The 26,347-nt window shown below is 45.9% G+C and overlaps 1 protein-coding gene across 1 annotated transcript; it reads right to left on the reverse strand.

Moving 5' to 3' along the window:
* Positions 1–2,120: 2,120 nt before the first annotated feature.
* LOC103128323 (nuclear RNA export factor 2) lies at positions 2,121–25,628 on the reverse strand. The gene is made up of 20 exons (XM_060182660.1): positions 25,488–25,628; positions 23,770–23,821; positions 8,681–8,864; positions 8,030–8,180; positions 7,422–7,505; positions 7,151–7,255; positions 6,934–7,014; positions 6,672–6,741; positions 6,418–6,506; positions 6,186–6,293; positions 5,911–6,020; positions 5,012–5,048; positions 4,464–4,532; positions 4,320–4,375; positions 4,065–4,172; positions 3,882–3,940; positions 3,655–3,770; positions 3,518–3,560; positions 2,889–2,961; positions 2,121–2,307 (listed from the first exon to the last, which is right to left on the reverse strand). The coding sequence occupies exons 2-20, from the start codon at positions 23,792–23,794 to the stop codon at positions 2,121–2,123; spliced, it is 1,755 nt and encodes a 584-aa protein (XP_060038643.1). The 5' UTR covers positions 23,795–23,821; positions 25,488–25,628.
* Between the last annotated feature and the right edge of the window lie 719 nt (positions 25,629–26,347).

A 26,347-nucleotide genomic window follows, 5' to 3' on the forward strand; every position in this document is an offset into this window, starting at 1 on the left:
TAGTTTTCATCCCCACTAGAATTCAAGACAGTAAGAAAGCAATTCAAAAGAACAAGGGTCATAAATGTGTGTAGAGAAAGATGTCCAAAAAGTGGAAAATGGAATTTTTTCAAGTCAACTGAAAAGAAAGAGGGAGATAGGGAGAAACAGACTGCTTCACACTTGTGAAACTTCCATCCTGCAGGCAGAGATCAGAGTCTTGAACCTGAGTTCCCGTGCATGGTAACATGTGTACTCTACTGGGTGCACCACTGCCTGACTACTATAAGCACTTTTTACTCTATCTATCTATCTATCTATCTATCTATCTATCTATCTATCTACCTATCATATTTCTCTCTCTCACCTTCCCTCCCTCTCAGCCTCTCTCTTCTCTCTCTCTCTCTCACTCTCTCTAATAAATTTGTCTAAACCCAGAAGATGTCTAGGTTTTCTCCTAAGCAGCTTTATTTATTTTTTAAAACATGGATAGTTTTGACTCATACTTTTAGTTCTTAGATGCATATTTCAGTCTGTGTTTATATATTGGGGCCCATCAGGGTGAAAGCCCCCCCACCATGCCCCCCTTTATTTTGGCATGAGGGTATCCACTTGTCCCAACACCATTTGTTGAAAAGACAGGCTTTTTTGTTTGTTTGTTTGCATCCAGTCACTAGGACTTGGTACCAGCACTACAAATTCACTGCTCCTGGAAGCAATTTTTTCTTTTTATTTTTCATCATTTTATTTGATAGGACAGAGAGAAGTTGAGAAGGGCAAAGTAGACAGATGGGAAGAGAGAAAGATAAGACAAGACACCTGCAGACCTGCTTCACCAATTGTGAGGCGTCCCCACTGCAGGTGGGGAGTTCGGGCTCAAACCCAGGTCCTTGTGCATAGCAGTATATGTGCTTAAGTGGGTGCACCACCTCCCAGCCCGCAAGACCCTTCTTCTCCACTGGATTTTTCAGGACTCTATTTGGTAATTGGTAGACTATATAATGTGAGGTGTTATCTGTGGACTCTCAACTTTATTCCACCGATTCATATGTAATACATAGGTCAGTACCACACATTCTGGTTTATGGGAGCTGTGTAACAAGTTTGGTAATAGCACAGTAGTGTGAGATCATCGAATAGATGTACACATGTATGTATATATAACATGTAACATTAAACATTAAATACAATTTGTAACGTAATATATATTTGACTATAGGGCTGTTCTGGGACTTCATGCCTGTATGATTCCACCCACTCTTGGCAAATAGAGTTCTTCCTTTTCACAAAGATAAAGAGAAAGAGGGGTGAGGGGTGGAGATGAGAGAGATGGAGTGACACCACAGCAAGACTCCTTCACTCTTACAAGACTTCTCTAGGCACAGTGCTCCCATAAGGTGGCTGGGGGCTGGAATCCAGATCTTCACACTTGGTAAAGTGTGCGTTCTACCAAGAGAGCTGTCTCCCTTCCTCAGTATTTTTGTTCTCATGCAAGACTACCTTGACTTCATTTCATAGGGAATTGAAGGTAATCTTGACAGCTGTTGTAAAGAAGGCTGTTATGATGGGCATGCCGAGTGTAGACTGCTCTAGCATGTGTCGTCCTCTTAGCAATGCCAAGTGGTTCATCTCCTGAACATACAGTCTCTCCCCAGTCAAGTGGGTGTTGTTTCCTTACTTTTGACAATGTCTGACAGTTTATGGAGTATAAGGTCAGTGCTGCTTTTGTTGCACTTACCCCTGAATGTTTAACTTGTTTCAAAACACCGTGCATGTGTTAGTTTCATTTTGGGGTTGTTGTGAAAAGTCCATAGGAAGACAAATGATTTTTCTCTGTCAGTCTTGTACCTTGGAATTCCCTCAATGAGTTGGCTGGATGTGGAAGGGATTTTTGTGTTCCTCATTCTTTTTAGATTTCCCACATCAAAGGTAATATGTTTTGAGGAAAATGCTACTAAAATCTCCTGTAAATACATGTGTAAAACAAACAAACAAAACACCCTCACACATGCCCTTCTCAATAGCCTCCTATTTGGTAAGCAAGATGTCCAGATAGTCAGTTTTCCAACTTGCCTGTATGTGTCTCTGCTCTGCTGCCCCAACCTAGCTCAACACTGTTCCCTTGCACACTCAGCAAGCACTCACTTCAGAGACCAGTCAAGCTTCATCCCAGACTGGGTAGAGAAAGCCTGCACCATTTCCTGCTGAAGCTGGGAGAGGATGGGCAGGGAACTGGAGGTGGGTGTTGGCACTGGGGTGGGGAAGGCACGTTGAGCCTCAGACGCAGTGGCGTTTCTCACAAGCAGCACATCATTGACGATGCATAGTCTGGAGGAAAAATGGGCACTCAGAAGGCAGGGCAGACAGACACCACCGCTGTTCCAATGATCTTGCTACTCCCTCTGTCACTCAGCAGACACAGTCCCTCCACCCCACTCCTGCACCTCCTTCCCAGATACCTCACACGGAAGCTCTATTGCAGCCTCAGGGCCCACATTTGAGATGGGGACTTTAATCAGAACCCAGGACAATTGTACATTCGCATGTAGCCTGTACATTGGTCTAAAGGAGTGGCCAGTCTAATCCCCACTGTCCCAGGCATACAGTCACCAAGAGGCCACAGAAGTGAATGAAGATCCCATAACTGGAGAGTGTCAGTCAGGAAGAGAGCCAGAGGTCTGAGTCCCGATGCCATGTTCTTAACCCGTGGGCTGGACTGCTTCTTGGATCTACCTGTTTGCTTTCCACAGTGTCAAGGAATCCCCAAGATCTGCACATGCACATTCTCTTACACCGATGCCGGGCTTGATGACATGTGTACTCAACCAGGTGCACCACTGCCTGCCCCCCTTCAACACCAGGGTTGGTTGGATGAGTGTCCCCACTCCACCCCATCCACAACTGCTTACCCAGAATTGTTGCCAGGGGTGGCGATGAAGATCCTGGTGAAGGCACGGACAGAACCCTGAGATATTCCATCCACTTCAGCAGCAGGCAGCAAAGAACAAAACACCCTTAGATTCATATGTGCTCTACACAATCACACAGTGCATTTGCCACTCATGCTGAAGGGGAAAATTGTTCCCTGGGGCTCAGGGTGTCTGGAATGGGGAGGGCAGCACAGAAGCAATCTATTCCCAGTGACAGGGGCCCTACTGTGGACCTGGTCTTGTGACAACCACTCAACACACTCATAGATGTATTTCTCACATGTGCCCATGAGATGACTATCGCTAGCCCCAGTTTATGAATGAGGGCATAAAGAGGTTAAGAATGGTCCCCACGGTCTAAGAAGAGTGAGGGCCGAGGAGGAGAGCCCTGGAGTGCCACAGGCTTGGGTCTCTACTGTGTGAGCTGTGCCGGACAGACAGACATGGACACAGATCAACAGGATGGTTTGGGAGAAGAGTGGAGGTGAAAGAACAAGGAGGAAACAGGAAGAGAAGGAAGGGGTGAAGGGAGGAGGGAGTGTTCTGAGAAGGATTCCGGCCTAGGGGAGAGGGAGGGGGGCATGGAGAAGGGGGCTTCACACACTCACCTTCCTTGAACACCCCATAGACAGAAAAGCAGAGCATGGTTTTCTGAAAGGGAAGATCCAGGCAACTCAGTCACCACCTAAGCCTCCTACCACCTGAGGCTTTCTGGGCCTGCCTGAGGGAGGAAGCAGGTGCTCACCATCTGCACCCACATGTCCACCACCAGGGAGTTGAAGTCATGCTGAGTTTTGGGCAACAGGCAGAGGGAGCGCACAACGTCCTGCTTCGTATGCTTCAGCAGCTGAACACGCAGGACTGCGGGGGAGGAGAAGCAAGCAGAGGTCAGCACTTGCCATAACCTGGGCCCTGTGACTGCCCCCTTCAAAGCCTCCTTTCCTCCCCCAGCCTTCCCCATCACACACTTACAAGGGTCCTTGAGTGTCTTCATATTCCGGCTTTCTTTGTAGAGCTCACACAAGCTGCCCCTAGGAGAGGAAGAGCACGAGGTGGTGGTGGTCTGGGCAGTGTGGAGGTTTCCAGGAGCTTCCCTATGACTGCTGTGGAATCCACACAGGCCAGAACCAGGCACTGCGTTTCTGTGATACTCACAAGGCTGGGTCTTCATGGTGGGAGTGGATGGACAAGGAGAAGCAGCACTCGTCATGGTAAGCAGCGAGGAGACCCTGCCTGTCTCCATAGTCATAGATGGAGTAATACCTGGAGGAGGAGAACAGGGGCAGGTTATCTGCATGACACAGGTCCCAGATGTCACCAGGAAAACCCCATCAGCAAAGCTTTGCTTGGGCCACCCGGTCTGTCCTAGCCCTTGCCCCCACCTTCCCTTGTGGTTCCAGCACTACTTACTCCTGCAGAAACTGCTGGACTAGATCCTTCAGCACCTCAGGCCCTTTGTAGCTTTCCTGGAATCAAGAGACATTTGAGTCCAAGTGACTGGTAAAGTCTCCTCCCTCTCTGCACCCCCAGTGTTGTTTGAGCCTACTCCCACACCTGGCAGGGCTTTATCAACTCTGAGCTTTCGACTTCAACGGTAATCGGTGCAGTGAATTCCTGGCCATCCTGGGGAGGAAGGGAGAAGAGAACGGTGAGGGCACAGGAGGGGACCCTGGGTCATCGGGGAACTGCGACTGACTCAGGAAAAGGTGAGGTAAGACGTCAGGTGTGAAAGGACTCTGGAAATTCTATAGGCATGACTCTACTGTGGGCATCTTCACCAGGAGTGCCTGGAAGCCTCTACTGTTGTACACAAATTCTGTGTGCTTGTGTGTGTGTGTGTGTGTGTGTGTGTGTGTGTGTGTGCGTGCGTGTGCACATGCATGTGTGTGTGCACATGCGTGCGTGTGCGTGTGCACAACTTTGTGTGTTCCCACAGATACTTTCCTGGAGCTTTTATTCCCATCCTTTCCCAGAAGTCCACATCTCCGGAAATGAGGGGAGATGCAAACATGCCAGCTAGACAGGCCCAAAAGCCTCTCAGACAAGTGTGCAGGTAATGGGTAGGGCAGTAGGAGACAGACAGACAAAGGCACTTGACTTACTAGGCGCAGCAACATGGGGAAACAATCCCGGATGGCACTGTCAGGACCCAAGAGAGGGAGAGATGTAAGTGTCAGCCCGGGGCTGTGAACCCCCTCCTTACATCATTTCTTCTATCTCTCCTCCCTCCCTCCTCCTCCTCCTCCTCCTCCCACATGGACTGCCCTTCTCTCCCCTCCATGGCCACAAGAAGGAGCATTTGGAGCCCAGGCTGTGCTGCTTCCCTCCACTCCCTGCCTTCCTTCAGGTTACCACAGGAGGTCGCAGAGAAGCAAGACCTGAGGTGGCAGCCCAGGGCTCTCTCTGTTCCCTCACTTGGCATCCAGCATTCTTTTATTTATTTTAATTTTAATTTTATTTTATTTTTGAGACAGACAGAGAGACACAGAGAAGAACACCAGAGCACTGCTCAGCTCTGGCTTATGGTGGTATGGGGGATTAAACCTGGGACTTTGGAGCCTCAGGCATGAGAGCCTGTTTGCATAACCATTATGCTATCTCCCCCACCCGGCATCCAGCATTCTGCCAGGACCAGCACACCCCCTCCACTGGTTCCAGGGTGCTGTCTGCTGGTTCCAGTTAGGAAGAGGAGCCTCCTTCCCACAGCATAATCAAGAAGGATGGGTGTGGGGGGGGGAGGGGAGGCTGGGATCAGGCTATAGAAGGTAGGATGAATAGTTGGGGATCTGAGGACCAGAGGATCTGGGCACAGGTGAGCAGGTCAGAGGAAACAAAGTCCTCCTTGGGTAGGGGCACAGAGAGTCGGGGTGGGGGGGAGACAGGCCTGTGTTCCTCTCATAGGCTTGGACTGCTGCCACCTGCAGACATGCATTTTGGGATAGCTCCGACTTCCTGCAGGCCAGGGTCCCCAGGAAGGGCGAGAGGGCTTTGTCTCACTGACCTTACATAAGCAGAGTGGTCTCGGAATGTATCACACAGGGGGTTCCCTTCCAGCCACAGCTCCTCAAGTTTCAGCCCTTTCATCTTGCTCACTTCCCAGGTGGTTCTCAGCTGGGAATATGGGGAAGAGACAGGGTAAGGAGTCCCAGGGACAGAGAGCCATCTGGACCCTGGCACAGCCGGCCCCCACAGGCACCTCCACCCGCCTCCTGTCATCACTCACTCAGGCGGCACCCCGCACTCTTAACCCACTTTGCCCTGGATCCTTCTCATCACCTCATTATTGGAGAGGTTCAGGATCTTGATCATGGGGGCCTTCTGTGTCACCTCAGAAAGCCCATCTAGCCTTTGTAGCCTGTTGTCACACAAGTTCAAGGACGAGAGCTTGAGGAAAGAAGAGTTAGAGTCAAGATTACTACCCGAGCCTGAGAGAGAGAGGTGCCTCCCTCCCCCCCATCTCACCTGCTGCACCTCTCTCCACAGATCAGCACCAGGAAAAGGACCTTACCTTAGGAAATTCCTTTTCGATGATCTGCAGGACAGCAGACATGCAGTTTCTTCGACCCAGGACTATATCAATGCCATGGCCCATGAAGTCTTCAGGAAGACGGGGGGGTGGGAATGGGGGTAGTCAGAAGGCTGGGAGGGGTCCAGAGCCAGTGGCAGCCCCTCCCCGCAGTACCATTGCTAGGTCACCCTCCCTCCAGCTCCAGGCAGAACCCTCTGCCAGCACCTGCCCTGGCTCCATGCTGTCAGCTGTACCTGGGTCAAAGTGCAGCCTCTGGAGATCAAGAGCTTGCTTGCTGATGTCATAGCGCCTCTTCATGGTCAGCTACATATGCGTGGGGGGGTAGTGGGAGAGGGGGGTGAGGAGGGCGTAGAGAGTGAGGGAGAGAAAGGGAGAGAGGGAGAGGAGAGAGAAGTGCTCTGAGACAGTGTGGGTGATAGAAAATCAGGGCTCCCCTGAGAGAGCAGTAGGGTCTAGTTTTGGGGGGGCACACAAGGTACATTCAGCCTGCCTTACCTCTAGCTGCTTCATTTCCTCTTCCTCCAGCTTATTCCTTACAGAGTAAGGCACCTCAGAGGGAGCAGCATAAATAGATATCTGTAAGAAAGGAGAAGTCAGCATGTCCCAGAAGCTATCAATCCAAAGTGGAAGGCCAGCCTCGGGCGTATGCTTCTCCCTGTGCTCCTGTCCTCCTGTCCCAGGCCTAAGCACAGGTCATGGCCCAGACACAAACCTTCTGTTTCTTCTCATCGTAAAGTCTGTGGCTGGCGGTCTTCAAGGCAGAAGCAGTGTGAACACCCTGGACAAAGAACTGAGCCCGGTTTTTCACATAATGAAACTGCAGGTGGGGAAAGTGCCAGTCACTGCTTGAGTGGAGAATACCTGCTGAGCATCCCCCATCCCCTCCTCACCACACACACACACACACACACACACACACACACACACACACACACACACACACACCCTGGACCCCCTCTTCTGAAGTCACTACCCTCTCTTACATCCACTGGAGTGAAGGGGATGCTGGTACGCCTCTGGAGTGAACTCAGGAGCCACTGCTTGTCAAACATCCTCCCAAAGGGAATCTAAGGGGTGAAAAGAAGGGAATGGGGGGGGGGGAGGAAGAACCATAGATCTGTGGCTGGAGGACAGTTTTCTTTTCCAACCATCGGTTGCCGAGTTGGAAAGGGTCTCCAAAGAAAGGACCATTGGCATGATTCCTATTTGGTGGCACAGGTGGAAGCCAAAAATTCCCTCTCCTTCCTGTCAAAGGTTTGTTTCATATTTGCTGGTAAAGGTCGATTTCTGTGGTCTTCTTTTAGATAAGATCCCAGGGTGTCCTTTCTAATGAGGACCCTGCCCAAAGACTCACTGAGTGAAATCATTTGTTGTTGTTGCTGTGTTGATATGCACTTTTTATTTTTTGTATGTTTCTTATTTAGTTTGGATAGAAAAGAATTGAGAGGGAAAGGAGAGCTAGAGAGGGAAAAAGAGAGAGTGGAAGAGAGAGAGAGATATGAAACTCTGTTTCACAACTCTTGAAGCTCCCTCCCCTGCAGGTGGGAAGAAGGAGCTTGAACCTAGGTCATGGAGCACTGTAATGACTCACTGAGATCTTGAACCAGTCTCCCAGGGCTCCATTCTGGGTGTTTTCCTCCATTTCTCTCTTCAGGCGTCTCCTGTCCTTCCACACTGTGACATGGATCTTGTTTTCTTCATGCCATTTCACACTCCTCCTCTCTTGGGTGCTATAGGGAGTGCTGTGGGAGGGAGTGGAGAGGAGGGTGAGTCACTGCTATTCAGAAAGCCTGCCATGGACCTTGGAGGTGACAAGGTGAGGAGGGTCACTGAGCTTGAAACTTCAGGTCCCATGTTCCACCCCAAGCATCCATGATGCTCTTGTGTCTGTCTTGTCCCTCTGTCTCTCTGTGTGTGTCTGTCTCTGTCTCTCCTGGTAATACACAAGTCTAAAAAGAAAAAGAGAAAGGAAGGAAGGAAGGAAGGAAAGAAGGAAGGGAGGGAGGGAGGGAGAAAGGAAGGGGGCTAGGGAGGGAGGGAGGGAGGGAGGAAGGAAGGAAGGAAGGAAGGGAATCTTCTATACTCCTTTGCTTTTCTTGAATCCAAGAGCATGGTCAGGACTGCTCAAGCACCCTTCCACTGGTAGTTTTCTGCAGCTTTCCGGTGGGAGAAGGAAAAGATGACTGTGGAGAGTGAGAGATATCCACAAACCCGGGAACCATCTGGTTACCCTGTCACTTACTGTCTAACTTGGTGGTCTTCCTGGACATCCACCATCTCCACATTTCCATCCTCATCCCAGAGGTGTAAAGACTGAGACCGATGTCTGCCACGCCCATAGTGACGCTTCCACGGGCCACAGTTACCTCGGAGAGGACTCCCGTCGGCTTGTCTTCTTAGTGGTGAGACACCACAGTAATCAGACCCTGGAAAGGAGTTCAAAACGTGATGTGGCCCACTAACTACTCACCACACTTTTGGTTGAGACCAAGGGTGTCACTATCACTGGTCATCTCCATCAGGAACAAATAATGGACCCCTCTGTGGAATCCTATAGGACCTTTCCCTCCATGTGGATCAGTAATAGTAGGAAAAGTTCCGTTCTCCGAAGGGAGGTTGGCCAACATACTCTACCTACTACCCGAGGAAGATGGGTCCTGAAATTAGTGCAGCCTGGAATGTTCCTAGCCGTGACCACAGCAGGTGAGCTCAGACCTACAGGGATGCAGAGGTTACATAGGGCTCCTGTGATGACTATGGGCCCCAGATCAAACCAGTGGGGTTTGCAGTTAACTATCTTTGTATACTTTCCACATACTTGGGAGCGACCCTCTTTCCTGATCCAGCTTCCTAGTCCTTTTTCCAATGATGACACCATCTCCCCAGACAATAACCTGGGTCCAACATATTAGGTGTCAGATGAAGGCAAAACCTAGTAAAGTCATCGGCCCTCTGGAATATACCTAAAACAGACCTACCAGCTTTTTCCAAAACGGAGACCTCAAATCTTCATCTGCAATATTCTTGCCTTTAGGTTCCTGATCAGTCAACAATGTGTTCTGCTTTATACCATCACTCTTTTTTAGCCACCAGGTTCCAGATGATACCATGATGCCAACCCAACTTCCTTGGGCAGAGGATCCCACCATGTGTCCTAGAGCCCCACCTTCCCAGATCCTTGCCCCGTTAGGGAAAGGGAGAGATGGGCTGGGAATATGCATTGACCTGCCAAAGCCCATCTTCAGCGGAGAAGCAACTGTGAAGCCAGACCTTCCACCTTTTGCACCCCACAATGATCCTGAGTCCATAATCCCAGATTGATAAAGAATAAGGAAGCTATCAAGGAAGGGAACTGAATGTGTTGCTCTGGGGGGTGGGCACTGTCTGGAAATGTACCCCTCTTATCCTATAGTCTTGCCGATATTTCCATTCAGTAAATTAAAAAAAAAAAGCTGCATGCAAAATGGCTTTAAAATTGAAAAAAAAAAAAAAAAAAAGACTGAGGACATCTTAGCTGTAGTAGGGCAATGAGCCCTCCTGCCCTGAGGGGTGGACCACACCCACTCACCAAAATCCTCTGCCAGTCCTTATAGGGACAGCCAATGGATCTGACAGAGGAGATGACCAGGGGATGAAGCTTGGGAGAGAAGAGGGAGGGAGAACGAGGAGGAAGAAGAATCCACATTGAATCTTGTTGTTGGGTTAGGCTGGACACCAGCCTCGCATCAGAAAGACACACAAACCTTGACTTCTCTCAGGTCTAGTGACAACACCAGCACATGGGCTGCAACCTCACACAAACTTCTCAAAACCAGTCAGCCCAGAAACTGATGCCTCCACAACCAGCAAAGTGTATTTTCTTTGTCTATCACTTCACAGATGGCCTCGCCAATGGCAAGTGAAACGGAGCGAGCCAACAGAGACAGCTGCACACTGACAGGACACCCATGTCTGCTCCCTGAGGAGGCCAGGCCCCTCTCACCACAGGGAAGCAAGAGCTTCCAGGCCAGGCAGGGACTGATGAGACAACCTCCTAAACTGGACCCTTCCCTCCAGCCTTGCTCTCACCATATCCTGTTTGAAACATCCCGCAAAGAGCTTTGGTTGGGCCCAGCCTGAAAGCCCTTAAGAACTGTCTAGACTCAGCTCTTTCACTGCGAGGGTCTGAAGGGCATGTGTGGATGCTGTATGCTGTGTTCACCGGCCTACTCCCAGTGTTTGCGGATTCGTGTTTCTTTCACTAACTTTATGATCAACTGACATCATCATGTGATGATGGGACATTATCTCACTCCACTGCTCACAGTGCTCTGGGTCTATCCCAATGTCAAAAAGTCACAGGAACATGATGTTACTACACAACCTCAAGGATACCAGGAGGAACCGCACAGCATCAATGTATAGTGCACAGGAAGAAACAGTGTCACTTCTGAGAACAGTTATTACTACTGTCACCAAGGGCAAGCCCCACTGAGCCAGTCAACAGGGACAGCTCTGCCCTGACAGGTCACCCAGGTGATTCAGACACCAGCAGTCATGCGACAAAGTCATGGTTTTGTGTCCACAGCATGGTGGGCATGTGACTGAGGGTCAGAGACGGCACTCTTCACCCTCACAGGCCTGCCCTTCCACCCCACCCCACCCCACCCACCTCCAGATACTGACTTACTGGACAGTTGCATCTCAACACAGTCCCAGTGTCACTCTTGTACTCTCAGAATCAGGGAGATAACAGCAGTGCCTGAGGCATCCAGTGCCTCTGGCCCAACTGCCTACTTCCCCACTTGGCTTTCACCAAGGGATGCCTGAGCGTCCCACAGGGCAACAGTCACCAGCGACCCTTATGACATCATCTGTGGTCATGAGGTTCTGGAATTCTGCCTGCCTCCCTGCTCCCCACTAGGCAGGTGTTAACAGCCATTCTACCATCTAGGGAAGCCCCAGTGAAAGGAAGCTGATACTCTCCCAGCAGCAATCCACAGGTGCTCAGCACTGGGCAGACTCAGTAGGTTTATTGCTTCTTTTTTTTTTTTTTTTGAAATTGGTTTTAAGGAAATAACAAGCTACAGGACAGTTGTTGTCACATGGGTATCTTCTCTAATCCTCCCATGATAACTGTCTGGACACTGATACCACTATTACACCAACTAAGGTTCTTGTCTGACAGAAAGTGTGGCACATATACACAGTAGAATACTACTTGCTTTCTACTTAGACCTAGATACCCTTGTCACCTACTTCCTATTTCACTCCCCTCAGTCACTCTAAGGCTAACCTTCCCAGATAAAGGAAGGACTACAAAATCTGGATAAGGGCAAGAGTCCGGCATACATTAATGATCGCTCTCTTGGTCACTACCAGGCCACCCCATCTTCCAGAGCCCTACTCAGGGAGTCCTGGAATTCCCACATAGATATGATGGGCCAAGACCTCTAATGATTCATCTCTCCACAATGACTGGTCATCTCTATCAGGAACAGCATACCCATGATGCCTATGGTCCTCAACAGGACCATGCCCTCAAAGAGGAACAACAATGGTAGGGATTTGCCCCACTCTCCCAAGAGAGGCTGAGTCAAAAAACTCTGCCCCTCAAAGAAGATGGGTCCTGCAGTGAGGGCGTCCCAGAATGTTCCTAGCTATGACCATGGAATTCAGGCTCAGACCTATAGGGATGCAGAGGTTTCACAGGCTCCTGTGCTGAATATGGGCCCCAGATCTGATAGATGGGGTTGACAGTAAATGGCATTTATATACTCTTCCCATATTTGGGAGCTACTCTCCACCCTGATCAGCTTTCTAGTCCTAATTCCAACTCTGACACCATCTCCCCAGACAATACTTTTCACCCACCTGCATGTTAGCTGCCAGGCTCAGGCAAAAATGCCCCTTAGAAAATACATAAAAGAGACTTCCTAGTTTGTTCAAAATTGGAGACCCCAAATCTTATCTGCTATATTCTTGCCCTTAGCTTTCTGATTATTAAGCAATTTGTTCTGCTTTCTATCTTAATGCTTTTCAGCTACCAAGCTGCAGATGCTACTATGACGCCAACCTGACTTTCCTGGGAAGACGACCTCACCAATCTGTCCTGGAACCTCACCTCTCCAGAGTCCTGCCCCACTAAGGAAAGAGAGAAACAGGCTTGGAGTAGGGATCGACATACCAATGCCTATGTTCAGCAGAGAAGCAATTAAAGAAGCCAGACCTTCCACCTTCTACACCCCATAATGATCCTGGGTCCATGTTCCCAGAGGGATAAAGTATAAGAAAACTTCCAGTGGAGGGAATGGAATGCTTGACTCTGGTGGTAGGAACTGTGTGGGATTGTACCCCTCCTATCCAATGGACTTGTCCCGCATTATTAAATCAATAGAATAAAAAAAAAAAAAAAAACTTCTGAAATACCCTATGACCCAGCAACTCCTATCCTGAGAACCAAAAACACCCATCCAAAAAGATCCCTGTATCCCTATGTTCATAGCAGCACAATTTGCAATAGCCAAAACCTGCAAGCAACCCAGATGTCCAACAACAGTTGAGTGGCTGAGAAAGTTGTGGCATATATACACAATGGAATACCACTCAGCCATTGAGAATAAGGACTTCATGGAAATGTACCCCTCTTGTCCTGTAGTCTTCTGAGTATTTCACTTTTATAAATAAAAACAAAAAAGAAAAGAATGAGGACTTGACTTCTTCATCTTATCTTGGCTTTGGGGTGGAGGGGAATTTTTTGGTCCGGGTACATGATTCGGCTGGTGGATGACCTACACTGGGGGTGAGTGTATTTTGCAGAAAACTGAGAAGCATTACACATGTACTAACAACTGTATTTGCTGTAAACCACTAACCACCCCATCCCCCCCACCCCAATAAGCTATTTTTAACTGTTAGTGTTCTCCTTTCTACCTCACCTTAGATGCAACTTGGAGGAATCATGTTAAGTGAGATCAGCAGAAAGATAAGGATAAATACCAGATGATCTCTCTTGTAGGTGGAACTTAAACAAACCATTAAGCACCTAACAAAATGATTAAGAAAGAAACCAGGAGGGAACAGATAAATGCATAGGCTAAAATTCACTAGACTTCTTTGACCTCCTCACAGAATCCCCAGGAAAATGGCCTCTTTCCAGATCATCAATGTTAGCTTCAGAGGAATTACTTACTTTAGCTAGGATTTCTCTATCAAGAAGTTTCAGACTGGTTCCAGATGCTACCATGATGCCAACCTGGCTTCCCTTGGCAGGAGACCCCACTATAAAAAAGCTTCTGCACAGCTAAAGGAACTACTACCCAAACCAAGAGACCCCTCACAAAATGGGAGAAGATCTTTACATGCCTTACATCAGACAAGAGGCTAATAATCAGAATATATAAAGAACTTGCAAATCTCAACAACAAGAAAAAAAAATAACCCCATCCAAAAATGGGGGAAGGACATGGACAGAATATTCACCACAGAAGAGATCCAAAAGGCCGAGAAACACATGAAAAAATGCTCCAAGTCTCTGACTGTCAGAGAAATGCAAATAAAGAAAACAATGAGATACCACTTCACTCCTGTGAGAATGTTATACATCAGAAAAGGTAACAGCAGCAAGTGCTGGAGAAGTTGTGGGGTTAAACGAACCCTCCTGCACTGCTGGTGGGAATGTAAATAGGTCCAACCTCTGTGGAGAACAGTCTGGAGAACTCTCAGAAGGCTCAAAACGGACCTACCCTCTGATCCTGCAATTCCTCTTCTAGGGATATATCCTAAGGACCCCAACACACCCATCCCAAAAGATCTGTGTACACATATGTTCTTGGCAGCACAATTTGTAACAGCCAAAATCTGGAAGCCACCCAGGTGTCCAACAACAGATGAGTGGCTGAGCAAGTTGTGGTCTATATACACAATGGAATACTACTCAGCTATAAAAAATGGTGACTTCACCATTTTCAAGCGATCTTGGATGGACCTTGAAAAATTCATGTTCAGTGAAATAAGTCAGAAACAGAAGGATTAATAAGGGGTGATCTCACTCTCAGGCAGACAAAACAAGATCAGAAAAGAAAACACAAGTAGAACCTGAACTGGAATTGGCGTATTGCACCAAAGTAAAAGACTCTGGGGTGGGTGGGTGGGGAGAACACAGATCCAAGAAAGATGACAGAGGACCTAGTGGGGCTTGTATTGTTATATGGAAAACTGGGAAATGTTATGAATGTACAAACTATTGTGTTTACTGTGGAATGTAAAACATTAATTCCCCAATAAATAAAGAAGAAAAAAAAAGAAAAAGAAAAAGAAAAGCTATATAAGTGCAAAGAGACTGGCTCACTTCATGACGGCCTTTTTGGATCAATACCAGACCACCTCATCATCTAGGACCCTAGGCAGGGAATCCTTGGATTTTCACATAGCTCTGATGGGCCCAGACCTCTAGTAGTTCCTTCTCTCCACCGTCACTCTTCACTTCCACCTGGAATGTTGTCAAAAGCCTTCTTGTGGGACACTCTAGGAAATTTTCCTCACAATAAAATAGCAATGGAATGGCCTGTGCCACTCTCTGAGGGAGGCTGGATCACCCTACTCTGCCACTCAAGGAAAACTGGTCTCGAAATGAGTGCAGACTGGAATTTCCCCAGCTGGGACCAATAACCGCTAGCTCAGAGATTACAGAGGCTCTCCTGTTGTAAATGAAAATACATAAGGGTCCTGGGCCAATTGATGGGACAAATAGTTTAATTTTACTTACAGATTTTCTTCAAGATTGGGAGCTACTCTCTGCCCTAATCCAACTTCTTAGCCCTATTCTCAAGTCTGACACCATCTTCCCAGACAAATTATCTCTCCACCTCCATGCTAGCTTGTAAGATCTAGCAAAAACTACTACAGTCATGGACATCTAGGGATATAACTAGACTTCCTAGCTTCTTTTCATACTAAGATCCCTATTCTCATCTGCTCTATCCCTGCCTTTTCGTTCCTCTTTATTAGTAATTTTGTCCTGATTTATATGTTACCTACAGCCTTTCAACCACCCATCTGCAGATGCTGTTATGATTCTATGCTAACTTTCCTGGGAACACAACCTCACCAATGTGTCCTGGAATGTCACTTTCCCAGAGACCTACCCATTAGGGAAAGATCTGTATCGATATGCTAATGCCCATGTCCAGGGGAGAGGCAACTTGAGAAGCCAGAACTCCCACCTCCTGCATCCCACAGAGAATTCTGGTCTATACTCCCAACGGGGGAGAATGCTGGGGAAAGATGAACAGAGGGCTCTGAAGCCCAATTCTATCTGGACCCAAAGAGAGAAGAGGAGAAAAGGAATGACCTTCAGATGTAGTGATAGGTGTGAGCATGACTTAGAAAGGAAGAGAAGGGAGGGCCATGGGAAAAAGGGGCAAATATGTATAAAAATAGTCAGTTATAGAAATAATGTCAACCCTTCCTGTAATTTTGGAAGAACCACTTCGGTTTGCAGTGGAAGGAATGGAGATACAGAATTCTGGTGGTGGGAATGGTGCAGCATTATAACCCTGTTATCTGATAGTTTTGTTAATCAATGTTAGTTTACTAAGAAAATTCAAAATAAAAAGGACTGAACGAGACCACAACACCAAAACCTCCTTCAGTGCAGTGGGGATTAGGCTCAAGCCTGGGTTATGTACATGGGAAAACAGAGCTATTTTGCCTATCCCAAATAAGAGATTTTCATTAAATTGTGACACGTGGCTTACCAAAAATGCTCTAAGGGCCAATAAGTTGACATGAACACAGCTCAGACAAGGGAAGCCCTCTCCCACTTTGGGACTCTTCCAAGATACTCCCCTCATGCTGGCCCACTGCTTGGCCTCTCGATTTCTGACGGTCTCTATCCAAGAAATAAATAAAGACAAAAAAGAATGTGTGTGGAGGGGCAGGCTGGGTGGTGGTGCACCTGGTTGCGTACTCATGGTACAGTGTGCAAGGACCCAAGTTCGAACCCTTGGTCCCCACCTGCAGCTTGATGAGTGGTGAAGCAGTGCTGCAGGTGTCTCTCTGTCTCCCTTCCTCTCTGTCTCCTCCTTCCCTCTCAATTTCTGGCTGTCTCCATCCAATAAATAAATAAAGATAATAAAAAAATTGAAAAAAAATAGGGAAGCTTCCAATGGAAGGGAGGGTATATGGGACTCTGATGGTGGAAATTATATATGGAATTGCACACCTCTTATCCCACAATCTTGTCAATCATTTTATAATCACTGATAAAATCATAAAAAATAAATGCCAATGGCATTTTTTAAAACAAACTGAACAACACTTCAAAAAATTATGTGGAACTATAAAGGGCCACAATTGCCAGAGCACTTCTAAGTAAAAGGGGCATATGGAGGTATCGCACTCCCCATCTTCAGTTGATACTATGAGCAATAGTAATCAAAACAGCATGTAACTGGAATAAAAATGGACCCTTGGAACAATGGTGAAGAATCAAAATCCAGAAATGAGCACACACATATACAACCACCAAATATAAGGCAAAGGGGCCAAAACCATTCAACGCATAAAGAAGGTCTCTTCAAAAGATAGTGCTGGGACAACTGGACAGCCACATAAATAAAAGTAAAACTAGACCACCACCTAATACCATACACCAAAGTCAAATAAAGATGGGTTAAAGATCTAGATATTAGTCCAGGGTGTCTAAAATTTATAGTAGAAAAGGTAGGTGAAACTTTGCAGGAGTTTCACATCCAAGATGTATTTGGAGACTCAAGGCCCCTGGGCATGTGAAGTAAAAAACAAGAGTAAGTAAACAGGATCCTATGAAACTAAATAGCTTCTACTCATCAAAAGCAAACAACCCTGGGTCCATACTCCCAGAGGGTTAAAGAATAGGATAGCTATCAGGGGAGGGGATGGGATACAGAGTTCCGGTGGTGGGTATTGAGTAGAGTTGTACCCCTCTTATCCTAAGGTTTTTGTCAGTGTCAGTAAATACATAAATGAGTAAATTTTGGCCCGTACTTCCAGAGAGTTTTAAAGAATAGGGAAGCCTCCAACAGAAGGGACGAGACACAGAACTCTGATGTTGAGAGCTGTGAGGAACTGTACCCCTGTTATCTTAAAATCTTGCAAATCATTATTAAATTACTAGTATTTTTAAAAAAATAATAAATAAATAAATAAATAAATAATTTAAAATTGGGCCAAAGAACTAAACTTCTTTTCTAAAGAAGAGATACACGTGGCCCACAGACACGTGAAGAAATGCTCAACTTTACTGATGATTAGGGAAATGCAAACTAAATCTATACTGAGCTAACGTCTCCTACCTAAGAGAATGGGTTACATCAGCAAACCAAGAAAGGACAGGTATTGGAGAAGTTGTGGAGAAAAGGGAACTCTGCTTCACTGCTGGTGGGAATGCAAACTGCTACAACAGCCCCTTTGGAAGACTCCATATGGAGAGTCCTTAAACAAATAAGAATGGAAGTACCCTCTGATCCAGCAACACAGCTCTTGGACATTTACCCAGTAGACACTTACACACTAATTAGAAAGGACATATGCACCCCTGTGTTCATAGCTGCATTATTCACAATAGCCAAAGAACAGAAGCAGCCTTGTTGCCCATCATCAGATGACTGGATAAAGATGTTGTGACTGGATAAAGATGTTATATATTATATATATATATATATATATATATATATTTGATAGAATACTAGTCTGCATTCAAAAAAGATGACATTGTGTCCTTTAGGAAAAAACAGATGGAACTGGAGGTGATTATGCTTAGCAGAATAAATAAGAGTAGAAAAACAACTACTAGATGCCCTCACTGATAAGTGGAATCGTAGAGATTTGATTTATATAAACTTGCCAAAAACAAGCAAACAAAAATATCCAAACAAAACAGATGCAAACCGTTCGTAAGACTTAGAACTATGGAAGGTGTTTCAGCGACGCAATCAGTTAGCGTGTGGTACTTATACAGAACTATGGAGGTTATTTTTAGGAGGTGGGAGGGTGGAAATACTTAATTTTGTTGGTGGGCATGGTGTGGAACTACACATTGCAATCTTACTATCTTGTAACAAACTATGAATAAATAAAATAATTTCCTCTATTTCAGTGACACAATGCATGTGACTCTTTTGGTACTGAGTCCTAAGGCATGTAATTTCTGGAAGTGCACACTGAGTGGTTGGTTTGAGACTCTCCAGGGTGCCCGTTGGTAATCTGCTATGTGTTTGGGTCCATTCTGGTAAGAATTTCTTAGACATGGAGCTCCAACCACCTATGCCGGATGTGCACTTGCCACGGACATGTGGCTGGAATGAGCAATAGGTCACTCAGACTTAAGGACTGTCTCTTAACACAGCTATCCTCATCTCACCTGTCCACCAAGTAACAACTCCAGAAACAGACATATTTTCTCATTTGTGTAACACAGAGAACTAAAACATATGAACTTACAAAAAAAAAAAAAGTAAAGAAAAGAAAAATGCCCCACACCTATGGACATCTAATCTTTGATAAGGGGGCCCGAAGCATTAAATGGAAGAAGGAGGCTCTCTTCAATAAATGGTGCTGGGAAAACTGGGTTGTAACATGCAGAAGAATGAACTTGAACCGCTTGATCTCGCCAGAAACAAAAAGCAACTCCAAATGGATCAAGGACGTGATGTTAGACCAGAAACAATCAAATACTTAGAGGGAAACATTGGTAAAACGCTTTCCCACCTACACCGCAAGGACATCTTTGATGAAATAAACCCAGTTTCAAGAAAGACTAAAGCAGAAACAAACCAATGGGACTAGATCAAATTGAAAAACTTCTGAACATCCAAAGAAACTACGAAACAAACAAAGAGACCCCTCACAGAATGGGAGAAGATCTTCACATGCCATACATCAGACAAGAGACTAATCACCAAAATACATAAAGAGCTCAGCAAACATAGCACCAAAAAAGCAGATGACCCCATCCAAAAAATGGGCAGAGGATATGAACAAAACATTCACCTCAGAGGAGATCCAAAAGGCTAACACACATGAAAAACTGCTCCAGGTCACCGATTGTCAGAGAAATGCAAATTAAGACAACATTGAGATACCACCTCACTCCTGTAAGAATGACATACATCAAAAAGGACAGCATCAACAAATGCTGGAGAAGCTGTGGGGACAGAGGAACCCTTTTGCGTTGCTGGTGGCAATGTAAATTGGCCCAGCCTCTGTGGAGAGCAGTCTGGAGAACTGTCACAAGGCTAGACATGGACGTTCCCTACGATCCAGTAAGTCCTCTCCTGGGGTTATACCCCAAGGACTCCATAACACCCAACCAAAAAGAGGTGTGTACTCCTATGTTCATAGCAACACAATTCATAATAGCTAAAACCTGGCAGCAACCCAGGTGCCCAACAACAGATGAGTGACTGAGAAAGCTGTGATATATATACACAATGGAATACTATACAGCTATCAAGAACAATGAACCCACCTTCTCTGACCCATCTCGGACAGAGCTAGAAGGTATTATGTTAAGTGAGCTAAGTCAGAAAGATAAAGATGAGTATGGGATGATCCCACTCATCAACAGAAGTTGAGAAAGAAGATCTGAAAGGGAAACTAGAAGCAGGATCTGACTAACTTGAAAGTAGGGCACCAAAGTAAAAACCCTGTGGTGAGGGGGAGGGTGGACATGGGGCTTCCTGAGCCGGTGGGGGGTGGGGGTGGGTGAGTGGGATGGGACACAGTCTTTTGGTGGTGGGAATGGTGTTTATGTACACTCCTAGTAAAGTGTAGTCATATAAATCACTAGTTAATCAATATGAGAGGGGGAAATTAATTGTATGTCTCGAACTTTTTAAAACACAGACTGAGTCTTCTTAACATATAGGCTGTGTATTTGATATGCGGACTCTCTCAAAAGCCTAGACCAAGTAGATCGGAAGCAACCAGTGGCACAGCTATATAAGATACTGGGTACTATACAGCAAACCCTAACAAAAGGACTTTTCAAAGTTAGCCCAATTACCAAATAATGTGATGATAACATTAACTATCCATTGTCTTTTTGAACCCTAAGACAGCAGGAACCTCACATCTCCACTAGAGAACCTCTATTTCCCCCGGTCCTGGAACCTTAGGATAGGGCCCATTTTCCCGCATGCCTCTCCCAATCCGTATCAAATAATTTTGCACTTGCATCTGCAGATCGCAACCTAATCAACGCAACGATTGCCACCTCAACATGCTTCAACTCAGACTGTGTCCAGAGACTTCAGGTGTGGAATGACAACCCTTCGGCTCCATTACTCGGGTGAGACCTTTCCTTTCATAGTATTCTCTAATTCCATCCCAGGTGGATCACTTTCTAACACAGTCCCAAAACCTAGATATAGACCAGGCTCTGTGAGAGACAGCATAAGTTCACACGTATCCATAAAATAGTGCAAAATATATACCTGAAAGCAGAAGTACACTAGAGTTTGCAGTGAGTACCCCCCCCCCCAACACTTCCTCTCCACTATTCCAACCTTTGGGTCCATGATTGCTCAACAATTTGTTTGGCTTTGTATGTTAACTCTCTTTTCAGCCACCAGGTTCCAGATGCCATCAGGATGCAGGCCAGGCTTCCGTGGACTGAATACCCCACCAATGTGTCCTGGAGCTCCGCTTCCCCAGAGACCCACCCTACTAGGGAAAGAGAGAGGCAGACTGGCAGTATGGACTGCTGACCGGTCAACGCCCATGTTCAGCGGGGAAGCAATTACAGAAGTCAGACCTTCCACCTTCTGCAACCCACAACGACCCTGGGTCCATGCTCCCAGAGGGATAGAGAAGGGGAAAGCTATCAGGGGAGGGGATGGGATATGGAGATTGCGTGGTGGGAATTGGGGGGAGTTGTACCCCTCCTACCCTACAGTTTTTGTTAATTTATCCTTTCTTAGATAAAAAATAAATTTAAAAAAAGAAAAGAAAAATGAGAAAGTCTAATTGTCTCTTAGACTTTATGAAAAATATGGAGGATATCTGGGCAGAGGTGACATGACTTTGATATTGGACATGAGGTGGATCCTTATGAAGTCACCAGTAAAATAATATAATATATCCTCAGGAATTTTCTGAGGGATTAAGAAGTCAACATATATAAGAAGTTTTTAACCAGAATGCTTGATATAGAACAGAGACTCAAGACAGCATGAATAATCACTATATAGCAGCACTAAAACAGGTTTTTTTTTTTTTTTTAAGAAATGTTGAGAATTACGGTGGAGAGGATGGCATAATAGTTATACAAAAGAATGTCAGACCTGAGACACCAAAGTCCTGAGTTCAATGCCCCACACCACCATAAAGCAGAACTGATCAGTGCTCCTTTTCATAAAATTGCATGTCCCCCTTTCCTCTCCCTCTCCTTCTCTCCCTCTCTCCCTCCCTCTCCTGTTTCTCAATAAAATAAAACAAATTAAATGTTTAAATGAAAGGTTGAGAATTAGTATAAGATAACATGAGAAGCTTCTTCTCTGTTGGTCCTGACAGGTAGACTGTAACATGATTTCCAGGGGGCAGCAGTGCACTTAACCATTATAAAAATTTCTTCCATGTACCGGAGGTGACACAGTGGATAGAGCACTGGATTCTCAACCATGAGGTCCCAAGTTTAATCCATCGCAGAATATGTACCACAGTGATGTCTGCTTATTTCTCTTTCTCTTCCATCTTTCTCAATGAATAAATAAATAAATTCTAAAAAAAAAAAAAAACCATGACATCATCTCCCCAGACAATCACTTGGATTCACCTGCATATCACTGTCAGACTCAGAGAAAAAAAAAAACAAACTAGTATAGTCATGGACCCTTTGGAATATAACTAACATAAGCCTACAAGCTATCTACAAAACAGAGACCCCCCCCCCAAAGCTTCATCTGCACTATTCCAGCCTTTAGGTCCATGCTTAGTCAACAATTTGTCTGGCTTTATATGTTAACTCTTCTTTCAGTCACCAGGTTCCAGATGCTACCATGATGCCAACCAAACTTCCCTAGGCAGACGACCTCACCAGTTTGTCCTGGAGCCCCGATTCCCCAGAGCCCCACCCCATTAGGGAAAGAGAGAGACAGGCCGGGAGTATGGATAGATCTGTCAACATCCACATTCAGCGGGGAAGCAATTACAAGAAGTCAGACCTTCCACCTTCTGCATCCCACAAGGACCCTGGGTCCATACTCCCAGAGGGCTAAAGAACAGAAAAGGTATCAGAGGAGGGGATGGGATATGGAGTTCTGGTGGTGGGAACTGTGTGGAGTTGTACCCCTCTTATCCTATGGTCTTTGTCACTGTTTCCTTTTTATAAATAATTTTTTTTAATCTTTCTGGGGACCAGAAGGTGGCGCACCTGCTTAAGTACACACACACACACACACACACACACACACACACACACACACACACACACACACACACATACTAGAGTGCATAAGGAACTAGATTCAAAACCCTGGTTGCTGCAGGTGGTAAGCTTCACGAGTGATGAAGTAAAGCTACAGGTATTTCTCTGTCTCTTTCTCTCTTTCCCTCTCCCTCCTCTCTATCTCTATCCAACAATAAAGAAATGAACGTTTTTATATTTTTATATTTTTTATTTATAAAATGGAAATAATAACAAGACCCTAGGATAAAAGGAGTACCACCAGAACTCCCTGTCCTTTCCTCTCCCTTGATAGCTTTCCTATTCTTTATCCTTCTGGGAGTATGGACCCAATGAACTTCTTTAAGTCTTCCGAATGACTTTAGTTTTGCACAAAATTTGGCTAGAATTGTATCAGATATATGCTCACAAGCTGTGTGCATTCTTGAAGAATGAATGAGTATGGAGTTTGAACTAGGCGGGGCTCTGGCCACCAGGTAAAAGAAAATGAATTCAAGTGCATTAAGTAAGTTTTCTATGAGGAGAGAAAAGCATAATTATTGGAAACATACCTATTATTGCTCTCAGTAAGCTAAGGAATGAGACTTTAAACATGAGCGATCTAATCTGCTTAGTGTTCCCAAACTATTTTCAGAAGAACACTAGCAACATCACTGCTCTGAAGAAAAACTCTCCCATTTTCGATTTTTGAATTAAAAAAAAAAAAAAAAGATCACTGCTCATCTCTGGCTTATGGTGATGCAGGGGATTCTACCTAGGACCTCTGGTGCCTGAGCAATGGAAATCTCTAGTATTGCCATTATGCTATTTCCCCTCAGCCATATTTTATTTCAGTTGTGGAACTCCCCGTCTTTAAAATCCCACTTCATATTAGCTTAAATCATACAGTATGGAAAGTCATTTACCTTCAGTCCGGTATGTACTGCCCATCCCCCTGGTAGAGCAAACTTGGAGATGCTGAAATGCAAGAAAGAAGCAGCTGAGGGTTTAAGCTCTATGCAGTATGAAGTGACATGACTTTCAATGTTCCGAGTATCCGGAATTGTTTAGAGCTTTCATAGATGCAGGTGTAATTTTGCTCTGTGTACAACTTCAATACCACTTTCTGGAGAGACCAAATGAGAGTACCACTTGTGATTTCACCTAGTATCTTATAAAATCAATTCGCCAGCATGTTCCACGTGACAGAAATGAGGAAGCTTTCAAATAGGGGATAAAAGTAATCATTTGAAAGTCAGGGAGGGGGTGGGTTCAGGTAGTGGATCACCCAGGAGAGCACATAAGTTAACTTGCTCAAGGAGCCAATGTTCAAGCCCTAAGTCTCCACTGGGTGCTGGGGCAGCACAGAAGCTCTGTCTCCTCCTCCTTGTCTCTTTCTCCCTTTCTTTCTTTTTTAATTTTTTAGATTTATTTATTTATTTACTTATTTTCCCTTTTGTTGCCCTTGTTGTTTATTGTTGTTGTAGTTATTATTGTTGTTCTGGTTGATGTCGTCACTGTTAAATAGGACAGAGAGAAATGGAGAGAGCAGGGGAAGATAGAGAAGGAGAGAAAGATAGACATTTGCAGACCTGCTTCACCGATTGTGAAGCGACACCCCCCCCCCCGCAGGTGGGGTAGCCAGGGGCTCAAATCGGGATCTTTATGTCGGTCCTTGTGCTTTGCGCCGCAAGCTCTTAACCACTGCGCTACCGCCCAACTCCCTCTTTCTCCCTTTCTATCTCTGCCAAAAGATACCCTCTATCAAAAGGAAAAGCAAGAAAGGAAGAAAAAAAAAAGGAAAAAAAGCTGATGGCCAGGACTGACTGAGTTATCTTTAGTTCCAGTGATAAAGTTGATGGAGAAAAATATAAACAGAATAAATAAAATAAAAATTTAAAAAATACAAAAACAGAATAGAAAAAGATAAGAAAGGAAGAAAGAAAGAAAGGAAGAAAGAAAGAAAGAAAGAAAGAGGGAGGAGAAAATGAAAGAAGGAAATCAGGAAAGGTGAGAAAAACTGACTCCTCTCTTGGGGAAATGAGGGTATATACACCCTCGTGACAATAATCCCGCAATTACCTTGATTCATTGATACCAAAGTTGAAATCGAAAGAAAGCCAGAAATGAATCATGCCTCTTGAACCACTTCAAGCCATTAAGAGATCCCAGGCACAAAATACTCTTGTTGACTCACCTCCAGATGTACTTTGCAGCAGGGGTGGCTTTCCAGTTAAAGTTAAATAATCTTCACACCAAAGAAAAACTGACTCTTACTCAGATATCAAGTTCTTTAAAAAAAATAAAGTCTCTCTACCCTCTCTCCTCCCTTCTTTCCAGCCTCTCGGCGTTCGCCACCACTTCCACCTCCCTCTATTCTGCTTGGCTTCTTTTCTTCTCTGGGAAGTCTACAGTGTTTGCTGAGAAACTACCTCAAGGAAATCAAGAGAATCTTTAAGGAGTCCATGAGAGACAGAGATTAGGATCAGATTCGAAGTCAACTAGACAAACTGGCAAGTAGGCAGATACAGAACATGGCCAGATGGTGAGCTTGGGTATGGTGACTCTACAGAGGAAAGGCTGAAGGTGCCCTCCATCTTTCAGAACACACGGGTAGGTGTCATACACAAGTCTCCACACCTACCTGTACACAGCCCCCTCTGGTGGCAGGACTTGGCCTGGGCCTGCTCAGCTGCCTGTGCCAGTTCCTTCCCACGAGCCCAGCGTCCGCTGGTCGATCCCCACCCACGTATGGTCCACTGTGGCAGGACGGAATAGGTGGGGGGAAGGCAGGCATTTTAGTCAGTCTCGTGAAAATCCAGCCGGTCCAGGCGATAGAACACACTTATGAAAGCCCACTGGGCTTATAGGTCTGCTCCTCAGAAGCCACGGTGAGCCACGCAGTTCAGGAGACCCCGCACACACTCCAACGGCCGATTCCTCGTGATGCGTTGGGAGGTCATGTGACCTCAACAACCACCTGACTAGCAGGGTTTATGAACCCTGCATCTTCACGTGACCAAGAAGGCCGAGTCTCTTACCTGCAGACCCTGCCACCTGCCCACAGAGTCTATGTGACCAGCAGTGATGGTGTGATTGCTGTGCTTATTTGACTGCAAGGGCTTTGCCTGTTGTGGGGTGCTAAGGCCCACTTCTTGCCTATACGTGGATCTGCAGACTTCAAGAGCCCAGAAGCTCTGCCCACCTCACCTCTCCCACCCCCCAGCGGTGAATCTGCTTAAGTGCACATATCACCATGTGCATGGATCCTGGTCGGAGCCCCTGCTTTCCACCTCCAGGGGGGGCTGCTTTACGCGTGGTGAAGCTTGTCTGCAGGTGTGTTCTCTCTGTCTCTCCCTCCCTCCCTCCCTCCCCTTTCTATCTTCCTTCCCCTCTCAATTTCTCTCTGTCCTATCAAATAAAAAAAAAATAGGGAAACTTCCAGTGGTGCTGATCGGACACGCTGGTTTGAACTGTACCTTTGTTACCCTACAATCTTGTTAG

The sequence above is a fragment of the Erinaceus europaeus genome, chromosome X, assembly GCF_950295315.1.
Source record: "Erinaceus europaeus chromosome X, mEriEur2.1, whole genome shotgun sequence".
In the NCBI taxonomy this organism is placed as follows: Eukaryota; Metazoa; Chordata; class Mammalia; order Eulipotyphla; family Erinaceidae; genus Erinaceus; species Erinaceus europaeus.

Coding starts and splice junctions, on each gene's coding strand:
- LOC103128323 (XM_060182660.1), bottom strand. CDS start 23,794: ATGGGCAGTACATACCGGACTGAAG. Junction 3,561..3,654: donor TGGACATGTGGGTGCAGATG/GTGAGCACCTGC, acceptor CTTCCCTTTCAG/AAAACCATGCTCTGCTTTTC. Junction 2,308..2,888: donor ACCCCTGGCAACAATTCTGG/GTAAGCAGTTGT, acceptor TTTTTCCTCCAG/ACTATGCATCGTCAATGATG.